The 11,175-nt window shown below is 47.0% G+C and overlaps 1 protein-coding gene across 1 annotated transcript; it reads left to right on the top strand.

Annotated features, from left to right (window-relative positions):
• Positions 1-2,612: 2,612 nt before the first annotated feature.
• On the top strand, positions 2,613-3,841 carry LOC144118548 (innexin shaking-B-like). Its single transcript, XM_077651461.1, has one exon. It carries the CDS (start codon positions 2,675-2,677, stop codon positions 3,761-3,763), a length of 1,089 nt encoding a protein of 362 aa, XP_077507587.1. The 5' UTR covers positions 2,613-2,674; the 3' UTR covers positions 3,764-3,841.
• Positions 3,842-11,175: the final 7,334 nt, after the last annotated feature.

Genomic DNA, 11,175 nt, shown 5'->3' with positions numbered 1-11,175 from the left:
GTACGCGAGGTGGGTTGTCGTGCAAATGCGCAGCAGACTCCACCATATAGTGCACCACGAATCTGTGACGCGCAGCAGGCTGTGTTCCCAATGAAATCTCGATACCGGAAAAGTTTCCAGTAATCGCCTCGAGCACTGCGCTGTAGTATTGGGGCTTAACGCCGCTTTTGCTGCACGTGGGCTGCGAGTGTGGGACGCCTTAGTCGAAGGCTGAGTGTTAATTTCGGCCACGTAGGTTCTTTCTCCTGAGCCATAATCGCATAGCGCCCTCTAGTGCTGTTGCATTGAACTTCATTGAAATTTGAATGCGGCCGCAGTGGCCAACTCTGTCCCTGATTTTTGATTGCATGTCTTCTCCTTTGTAACAATGCGTAAAGACATTTCAATATGCATGATTCACCACATGGTAGTCTCCTGTGGCAAACAAATTATAATTGGATTTTTTTCTCATGCTACTACGGTATCGATTTCCACAGCCGAACGAGAGAATTGTGACGTCGAAATTTAGTATATGTTCCATGAATACAGAGAAACTGCAATATGATCGCTGCCCCTTCAATGTCATTCCAGATCTTCAGTCAGGTTGGCTTAATCGTTGTTAACACCAAAAAGCAGCGGTTATATCGCAGTTTTCGTGCCTTACGTGGCCTGCACTGAACTTTTGTCACAATCATCGGTCGGCTATTGGAACCGAAATGGCATGAGAGAAAACTATAAATTATTAATTATTTACAGATCCAAACAACATATGGTGATCCATTTTTAATAATGCCTCATGCATCACTACAAAGAAGGAAACATTTAACCAAAATTTATCGCCTCCACTCCTCCTACGATCACCAGCCGAGCCACATTTATCCACTAAGCCACCGTGGCGGGTACTGCGATGCTTGCCTAGCACGCTTGTTAGCATCGCTGCCGCCTATTCAATGGCTGTGCTTCTTTGCTACCTTTTGTAGGTACAGGCCTGCCAAATAAGCAGGTTTGTAATGCACCTGGTTACCTGCCTGCGTGCTGCGCCTGTTTCACCACCTGCTTTCGCCGCCACTTCGAATAGTTACAAGATCTCGAAATAATTCGATATATCGGTAATTCGATACACTCATAGGTGACACTAGAGGCGTTAGTAGGGTATTCAGGCTCCAGAGTCACGAAGACTATTACTCTTCTTTCACGAACCTATAGGCCCCCGTAGAGGCCATTCAAGGCGCCACGACAAACGAGATGAGAGTCCTGCCAAAAAAAGCGTTTCCCAACTGTTTTCCAAGACCTCAAGAAGCGTTGGAAGCTGTGTACGGTCTGCAAGGGAGACTATTTCGGAGGGGTACTGCAAAAATTATTTCAATGTTAAACACATCTTTTTTATGGACTCAGTCTCGTAACTTTACGGACAAAGGTTGTATGTGCGATAGCACTTTTTCACCCCCATATATAAAGCCCTGTCCGGCTATGAAGAACTGAGTTTAGAAGTTTTGCTGAACGTGTTTTACTGACACTTAAAGCATGTCTACAATGTCCCTTGGTCAGTGGACACTTCAGTCGTGCTTTGAGCAACTGGCAGTAGTGAGAGAGAAAGGTGCGCTGCATGCGTTGGCTTTGTCAACGTTATGACAGAAACGCGGCACTGGAGCAATAAGCCGCCAACGTTCATTGAGCTCAATGGCGTTGGCATTGACAACGTCGTACGGCGAAGTTCGATGCGAGCTACGGAAACACTAGCAAAGAAAGATTTTGCTACATATCAGAAGGATAGACCATTATCTTCAATATTTACTTATCAGTACCTTACAGTTTTTCAATATTCAAAATTTTTGTTCAGGAATGTTGGGCACGGAAAAGGAGCCGGTCCGAATCAATTCAGAGCTTTTCGCTTGTTCCACTTGAAAAAGCAGCAGGCACAGTGACCCCCCCCCCCCCCAAAAAAAAAAGGTTCTAAGGCGATAAAAACGTTCTTTTTTGCCTTAAAAAAATGTTTCGTATTCTTCTCTTCCTTTTCTCTTACCCTTACGCCTAATGTGCTAGATAGGCAATGTGGCTCAATTAAGCGACTAAATGCATTTTTAATTTCGTCGAGATAAGAAAACAAGCTCGGTTACAGGACCTATACTACATATTTGGTCTCGTTAGAGTGACGCTTTGTTTGTTATTCATCGTTAAATACTCGTACGTATCATCCATAGGACGCCGTGTAGATACCATGTTAGCGGACGCATTCTTAGGTTTTGGGTTTATCGAATTGACGCCATATATGGGGCTTTATATACAGTATACTGTGAGCATTGTATTTAACAATTGCTAGTCGGTCAGTCGGGTGTCAGGGTCTCGCTTAGGAGGGCTTCGAAGGGCGAAATTCAAGCCCATAATAGGAAATGGTTCTCGGAACAGTTTGCAAAAGATGCCTTTCGCTGCAGGGCATTGAGTACTGATCTGAATCCTGGCAGATTTCGCCACTTCTATGAACAAGTGTGTAAGCATGCCGCAATCGGCAGCTGTTCTTGGTTAGTATTGACCGATTGCATGCGCAACATCATTTGTAAAGAAGAAAATGAACATCCCCTCCATCACGTGGCCTAGGCTCGAGCCGGCGCAAAGCCACGCGCCTTCCCCTGGCCCGCAGCCCATTAGCAGCTCCGCGCCTTCAAGACAGTCCGCCGAGGGATAAATTGAACCAGCCATGTTCCACCTTCTGGGGACCTTGGGCAAGCTTTTCAAGCTGCACCGGGTGCACATCGATGGCTGCGTGTTCCGCCTGCACACCGGCGCCACTGTGGCTTTTCTGATGGCATTCTGCATGCTCCTTACCGCCAAGGAGTACGTTGGCACGCCCATCGAGTGCTACTGCCCTACGCTGCCCAAGAGCGTAGTGAACTCCTTCTGCTGGGTCGAATCTACGTTCAGCCTGCGCAGCCTCTTCAACGCCTCATACAACGGCAGCGTCGTATACCCTGGAGCGGGACCCGGCAGGGGCGACCGCAAGTACCACACCTACTACCAGTGGGTCTGCTTCCTGATGTTCGCCCAGGCGCTCTGCTTCTACGCGCCGCGCTGGCTTTGGAAGGCCTGGGAAGGCGGCAAGGTCCCCGCCATTGTGGCCGCCCTCGACATCCGCTCGGCGATCACGAAAGACCGAGCAGATCTTCGGTCGCAGATGGCGGACTTCCTCGTGGTCAACATGAATCACAACCGTTGCTACCTGATGAAGTACCTGTTCTGTGAAGCACTTAGCGTCCTCAACGTCGTAGTTCAGGTGGGCTTCACGGACTACGTGCTGGGAGGATCGTTCCTCACCTACGGCTGGGACCTTGTCCGCTGGCATCGGGGCGAGGGCCGTGAGTTCGTCAGTCCCGCTGTGATGGCCTTCCCGCGGATCGCCATGTGCTCGTTCTTCAAGTACGGCGACTCTGGCGCACTCGAGAACCGCGAGGCCATCTGCGTCCTCCCCCTGAACATCCTCAACGAGAAGCTGTTCGCATTCCTCTGGTTCTGGTACGTGCTCCTGCTGGTCGCCGGCGTCTTGACGGTGATCTACCGAGTGCTCCTGTTGCTCAGCGTGCCCCTCAGGCGTCGGCTGCTGGGCTGGCGTTACCCGGACAACAAGCGCATTTCGGCCGTGGTGTCGGCCATGTCAGCTGGCGACGTCTTCCTCCTCAGCCTCGTAGGGCAGAATGTGGACTCGCTCGTCTTCAGCCAACTGGTGAACGAAATGTCGCGCAGGCTGGTCAAGGTAGCACCTGCTGTGCCATCAGCTCCACCGCTCATTTGAAAAGAAATTAGAGCAAGAAAAAACATTGCCATCCCTATTTTTCAAGCGCCGCTGCACAAATACACTTCTCTCCATATTACTTCTGTTTCCAGAATTTCTCTTCCTCTTAATTTTTTTCTAGACTGCGGACGGCCCGGAACTTGTTCACCGACATGCTTTGGTCTTGACTTCAAGAATTCCTTCTTTGAATGTCAATGTTCTTTGAATGGGCGGACTGCAACTTAAATGTTCTAAGTGACCACAGGCGTAACGAACACATAGGTCGTCACTCCGGTTCTTTATTTTTAGTCGTTCTTACAAGTATTCGCTGATTGGGATCGCAACTGAGAGCTAATTCGGCCAGGTGCAAGAATTTATTCAACCACACAGAGAGTTGACAGAAAAGTAGAGTTTGACTGGAGGAAGGATGTCACCTGTGGCGTCAGGACTGCCAAATCAGAATGAATTTCCAGTTAGTAACGCTGCGATGCTTTCAACAAATTACGCTCTCGACTGTTTCCCAAGTTCTGCTGCTCACGCAATAAATGTTCGGATTGGCAAATCTTACACGTGTGTTGCCTCAAGTAGTTCGTGAGGTGCAACTTCAGGCTTCATAAGTTTAGCTTCCCAGGCATTCTCGGGTTCCAGTCAATATATGCCGCCCTCCAACGGTACGCGCCGCACAGGACCTATTCGCACGTAATTCTTGTTTCACGGCATAAAGGTCCGAAAATCCTGTTCTTGTAGTAGATAGAGGGGGATGTGGGGGGGGGGGGGGGGGCTGATGGTGTCCAGTGTCCTTCAAGCTTAGCATGCAGGATTTTCTGAAAGTTTCCAACGGAGAAGTTTCTTTTAGTTTTAAGCTTTGCTGATATTTGCACCGTCACTGTGATTAAGCACAAAGTGTTTAGGTGCTCGACGGCTACCCGGTAGTTCGCCACCGACCAGCTCGGACGTGCATGCTTCCAAAAGTGAAACTTACCTACACTGCAGCCATGACAGTCAGGCTTAGCGGTGCATGTCTTCACCGTTTAAAAGCCCTACGACAGCGGGGCGCTCGGCCTCAACACGCTATTTCGAAAACTACATTGTGCGACCCCATCGGTAAAATTATGTGATGGCTCACGTGCATTCGCTGTCCTGCTGTTACAGACTGTCTGACTTGCGCGACATGCTCGCCAAATGTATTTTCCTTTCCTGCCCTTCGCCTACCGCGATGGCACAGTGGCCACGGATGAGCATGAGGCCATGACGTCGAGATAGAAGGAAAGGAAACTTTCAGAGTTTCAAAGTTTGTTAAGAAATAATTACAAAATGTTATGTTTGTAATGAAGGCTACAAAAAGCGGTCGCAAAGTTTGGCACTGTAGTGGGGCCTCTATGTACAAACGCAAAAAGAACAAATAGCTACATGGAGCGGCATTGCATATCAATACAAACTTGATGGCGATATTTTAAGGATACAACATTATGAAGTGTAAACAACAAATGCGCTAAAAAGTGAAGTTTCGATGAGAGAGAAAACCAGATAGATATAATGTGGATTAAAGCAGCTTCCTAATTAAGAGAAAATAATGAACAAACGGAGTTTACGTTTAAATGACGATACAGATCACACTGTTTTAATACTATGAGGCAATGAATTTCATAGTTTAATAAAAGAAAACCCGACAGTCTGCATTCCATAGTTAGTTCGAACGTTTAGTAGTGCAAAATTATTGTGGGATCGAAATTTAGTAGGGTTACGGTCGACCAATTCTTGGAAGCGTATAATCTCTGTAGAAGGTTACAGTTATCTAACACAAGATAAGCAAATATCCCAAGGTTAAATTTTATCAGTTCTCAAATGCGAAGGATGTTGAGCTGAGAGTATAATGGGGAAATAGAGGAATCCCTTTTTGACCATGTAAATATACGGACCGCTTGGTTCCATATAACCTAAAGTGCGGAAAGATGAGGATGATATGTCTGACCCCAAGAGGTGATACAATAATTAAGATGACAATTAATGAAAGCATAGTAGAGTTGAAGTAAAGTCTGTAAACTAAAGTAATGTCGTGCCTTTAAAATACTTGTGATCCTACATGACATTTTCTTTCGAAGTGTTTGAATGTGTCTGTTAAATTTCAAGTGATAATCCAGTTCTACACCAAGAGATGTACTATGATCCGATGGATATATGGGATAAGAGTTGATTGAAGGAAAACTTGGGACAGTTGTAAGCTCTCAGCTGAACACCATGAACTTGAATTTAGCAGGGTTAATCAGAAGTCCATTTTAGTGCACCAAATAGCAATGTTAATAAGATCAGAATTGAGTTTGGATGTCAAGATATCTTAAGATTTATGTGAAGAGATAAGAGTGTTCCCATCTGCATAAAGGATACAATCGGTGGCAGGACAGATACAGTTGGGTAGATCAGTTATATAGATTAGAAATAGAAATGGTTCTTTTAGTTTTCCTGTATAAATTTTCGTTCTTTTTTAGAATCGTAAGGAGGCCTTTGGTTGTTAGAAGGCCACGGGTAGTTAGGGGATGAATAGTTCTTGCGGCATATAATGGCTGACGTACATGAAGCCAAGGAACTGGTGATTAAGGATGAAAAGGAACTGTATGCCATCAGAGCGTCAGTTGTCGAAGTTATATTCGACCAGTCGACCGAAGATATTAGGTGAAGGAAATGTGGACGAAAAAAGACGTTCTTGGAGAAAATGTGTGTTGTGGCGCGAGCACTATTTTGAAAAGTGAGAGCTAGAGGGTTATTATCAGTGACATCTGCCCTAATAATAAAAACCGATGGAGGATAAACAAAGTTGGTGAATGCCTGACCAATGAAAGAGCCAGACACGATTGAAGTGCAGCGAGTTGGAAGGTCGATTAATGATTCAATTCCATACCCCTGAAAGCAGTTAACATACTAGTCACTATGAGCGTTAAGGTCTAGTAAATTTATGCTTGTCACCCAGAATAACTACACACTTATTTAATTTAGATAAGGTATCAAATAGAGTGTCTAGAGCTTCACAGAAGGCTGGAATATCAGAATTTGGGGATCTGTATATACAATCAAATACAACATTATTATTGTCTGTGCCAAATACAGAATGGTCCGGTTCAATCCAAACAGACTCACAATCAGCCACATTTAAGCACAAATCTTTTCTTCGTTTAAATTTTATTCTAAAAGAAACAAATCTAGCAGAACCACCATGGCGTGAAGAAACGCGATGACAATATTCAGGATAGTAAGACGGAAAGCAGTACAAGTTTGTATCGGCACTACATAGCCACGTCTTAGACACAAAGATGATTGAAAATATTTGACGCCAAGAAGTTAGCTAGAAATGTAATTCGTCATAATGTTTGTGCAGACTTCGCGCCTTGAAATGTATTACGGAATGGCATAGATTAGAAAAATGCCCACTTATCTGACTGGAACTTATGCAGGACATGAAGATTTCAGGAAAAAAACAAAAGAAAAATGCGTCACCTAACCCTGCAGGCCAGATTCGTTTTGCAGGAATACCTGCAGGTCAGATTTGTTTTGGGTCCGGTAGACAGTGCTCACACGTGCCTGCAGCCTAGCCAGTATGACGCAGTCCTTTGTCCACAAGAATTCCCAACCGTTATCTTTATTTAGCTGTCTAGCATTTGCAAACAGCAGCTTGTTTTGGGCGATGAGGTGATCCTTTACATAGACCAACGCGGTTTCAGAAGGACAGGAGCCAAGACCACTTGCACAAAGGCGGACCTTGCGAGCTTTGCTGATGAACTCAGCCTTTTTCGGTCGGGTGTGGAACCGAGCGATCAGGTTTTTTGTGTCTGATTTCTTTCTAGCTGAAACACGGTGATCGACGTCTATGTCGCTAGCAGTGATAGGGTAGTCAATCTTAGAACCAATAAAGTAAAGAGACATACATTTTTCAGCCTGCGAACACGGGACGCCCTTGATTTGAAAATTATTCTTTCTTGAGTATTGTTCCATGTCTGCCATTCTCTTTTCAAGGTTGTCGTTCCGCGTTTTCAGAGAATTGTTTTTTCTTCAGTTCCTCGTTTCCTGTCTCCAAAGCTTCAACCGTACCGTTTAAAAAGCTGAGGCTTCTTGTCTGCTCATCAATATCTCTTTCTTTAGGTCACTGACCACCAAAGAAGGCTCTGCATCAAATTTAGATCCTACTCTGTTCGTAACTTTTCTAACCACTTCGTCCAGTTTAGCTTTGAAAACATTTTCGAGTTGTTCAAGTCGCTTTGAAAGTTCAATATTGCTAGGCATTGCAAGGTAGCAGCGGCGACGGTAGCGGTAAAGAATTTAAGAATGCCAGGAAAACTTTGCGCACAAACCTGGGAAAACAGGAGGCAGGATGTAGAAGGCTTGCTTCTGCCGCACCGAAGCCGCTGCTGCACAACTGACTGAGGCCACCGATGCAGGCGGTATAAGTACTTGGTCAAGGGGCGTAACATGCGCAGGCGCAGGTGGCCGGTCGCCGGAGGCGCCGCAAGCAGCTGATGACACAGCCGAACTAGTCACAGCAGGCCACGTGTGTGGACGGGTGTTGACGGGAGGTCAATGCTATGCTGTCGGGCAAGGCTGTCAAACCTGGGAAAACAGGAGGCAGGATTTAGAAGGCTTGCTTCTGCCGCACTGAAGCCGCCTGCTGTATCGCTGAATTCAGTTGAATTCAGCCGTCGAGTGTAGTTTTTTTCTCCATCGGTGGCTGCGATGTCCCGTGACGCGGTTGACCATTTGGCAGGTTCTCTCAGATAATTAATGGTAGTTAGCCAGTATCCCTCAACAGAAAAGTATATTAACAGCTGTATCTTACCTCTACTCGCCTATGTGGCAGAAACGTAGAGGATAACGGAAAGGGTTCAGCTTAAGCTATGGACAATGCAGCGGGCTATGGAAGGAAAAATGATAGGCGTAACGTTATGATACAGGAAGAGCGCAGAGTGGGAGAGGGAACAAACGCGGGGTACTGACATCCTAGTCGAAATCAAGAGGAAGAAATGGGTGTGGGCATGGCACGTAATGTGAAGGTAAGATAACCAATGGTCCTTAATAGTAACGGAATGGATTACAAGAGAAGGCAAGCGTAGCTGGGGTCGGCAGAAAGTAAGGGATGAGATTTAGAAGTCTGCGGGGATACGGTGGCCGCAGCTGGCAAAGGACGAGGTTAGTTGGGGAGACATGGGAGATGCCTTTGCCCTGCAGTGGGCGTAGTCAGGCTAATGATAATGATGATGATGACTTTAGCGTCGGCGAGGAACAGCTCGAGAACAATGGTAATCCACGCCTAAGCTAACCTGGATAACAATAGCAAGAGCCCGCGTCTTTATCAGCACACCTAATTCATGGACGCGTAGATAGGCGAAGGGGTTATTCATGTTCTGAGTGAAAGAATTAGAAGAGTTGGCAGCTGTAAACGAAGAAAGGAAGGAGGCAGTCTTGACAAATTACAGTAGCTTCTAAAGGAAATCGGTTGTAATTCTGCAGCATCAGGTGCGTAAGCAAATTAGTTTATACCGCTATCTCTCTCGAGCGTAGAATCAATAAGGCGCAAGTAATTTGTTTATGAATGGCCCGGCACTCGAAAAGCATTACGCACTCCCTCTTTCTGCCTCTTGCTCAGGAGGCTGTCCTACAATCTGCCTTAGATGTTACCTCTAATTACGCATCGTCCATGGGACTTCAACTTTCCGTGCATAAAACAACATACACGTCGGTCGCCAACCGCTGGGGATGCCATAAAATTGCTGCAAATCCAATCCGTCTTTGTCTATCAGCCACTCCATTACAAGAAAGTCCGAGTGTAAAAATCCTTGGCTTAACGATTCACCAATCACGATCAGCGACTGCTTGGCTTTCCTAGGCAAAAAGGCAAGCTATTCATACTTTTGGTTTGATTAGAAGAATTGCTCCTAAAATAGGTGGCGCAGACTCGTTCGTTGCACGGCAGTTGGTGAGGGCAGTTCTGCAGCCACGTATTGTTTATCAAGCCCAGTTTCAACATCTTACAAGAGCCCAATGGGATCGCCTTGAAGCCGTGAACCGAGAGGCTATGAGGACCATCACGTGTTTTCCACGCTTCACACCGGGCATAGCTTTACAAGAGAATGCGCAGCTCAATACCACTGATGACCTGGTGCAGCAGCGCCGTGATGCACGCAGCCTTAAGGCCAGTCTATCGCAGTCTACGCATGCACTGAAGACTTATGCAACATCACACACCATTCGTCAGCCGCCAACGCCAGTTCCCCCCATGGAAGTTTGTAAAGCTCAGCGACAACAAGCCAACAGATAATCGCCGACCAACATCTGCTAATTCGGCATCGTTGCTTCGCCAGAAATTTGAAGAACAAGATGCTTGCCTGCCTGAAGGATTCATTGTTGTCTACGTAGGCGCAAGCATACAAGCCTGCAAAGCAACAACAGCAATCCACTGTCCGTGCAGGCCTGCCCTGAATCAAACCTCTAGGTTTCCACTTACGGAACCCCCCCCCCCCCCCCCCCTGTCCTTTCGTGCTGGGCTCGTTGCAGTTCAAGAAGCACTCTGCTCCGTGGCCGCCATAACTATGTTCCCTGCGGCCCGCGTTGTCATCCGCACTGACGCGCGTCAGGTAGTCCGGTTGCTACGACGTATTAGCGGCGGTCCAACGATATGTCAGGACATCCACCGGCTCGCGGCACGCATCCCGCAGCCAGTACGTATTGAGTGGGTCCCACAAGATCTGCTGCCCTCTCAAAGCCAGGCAGATTAAGCGACCCGCCTCGCGACTCCAGGCTCATCATTGTCTCGGCTCGTTCATTTGGATAACTTTACCCTCCTTTCATCAAGAAAAGAACTCCTCCGGCGCCGCACACGTGCTCTCATCCCTCCGTGTGCGGTAACCCTCCCCCGCGGTCTTACCCGTGCAGAGGAGGTTGCGCTTAGGAGGATCCGGGTCGGGGTTGCTCTCACACCTGCCGTCACTCGGAAATGACGAGATTTCTTTCCTCGGCTTGGGTATCCGATATGTAAACGCTAGGGCATTAAAGCCGACATTCACCACTTACTGTGGAACTGCCCTGATTTCAAGCCTACAAGGATTCCGCACCTGAAGGTAGAGGGTCTTTCACCAAGCAACCCTGCTTCATATATTGCCTGGATGCAGGGACCATACCATCGCTCTCTTCTGGACTTCCTGAAATCAGCTATCGTTTTTCGATTAAGTTAATCATTACTACATATTTTATCACACACTTGCCCATCATTGATGCCCTGAGGCATTAAATCGCAGCGGCTGCGTTTTTATGGAGGAAAAACGCTAAGGCGCCCGTGTGCTGTGCGATGTCAGTGCACGTTAAAGATCCCCAGGTGGTCGAAATTATTCCGGAGCCCTCCACTACGGACCTATTCGTTCCTAGCTTCTTTCACTCCCTCCTTTATCCCTTCC

The sequence above is a fragment of the Amblyomma americanum genome, chromosome 2, assembly GCF_052857255.1.
Source record: "Amblyomma americanum isolate KBUSLIRL-KWMA chromosome 2, ASM5285725v1, whole genome shotgun sequence".
Lineage (NCBI taxonomy): Eukaryota > Metazoa > Arthropoda > Arachnida > Ixodida > Ixodidae > Amblyomma > Amblyomma americanum.
This window is presented reverse-complemented; position numbering and strand designations above follow the sequence as displayed.

What these genes read in the sequence shown, in the direction of transcription:
- LOC144118548 (XM_077651461.1), top strand. Translation starts at nt 2,675, where the DNA reads ATGTTCCACCTTCTGGGGACCTTGGGCAAGCTTTTCAAGCTGCACCGG.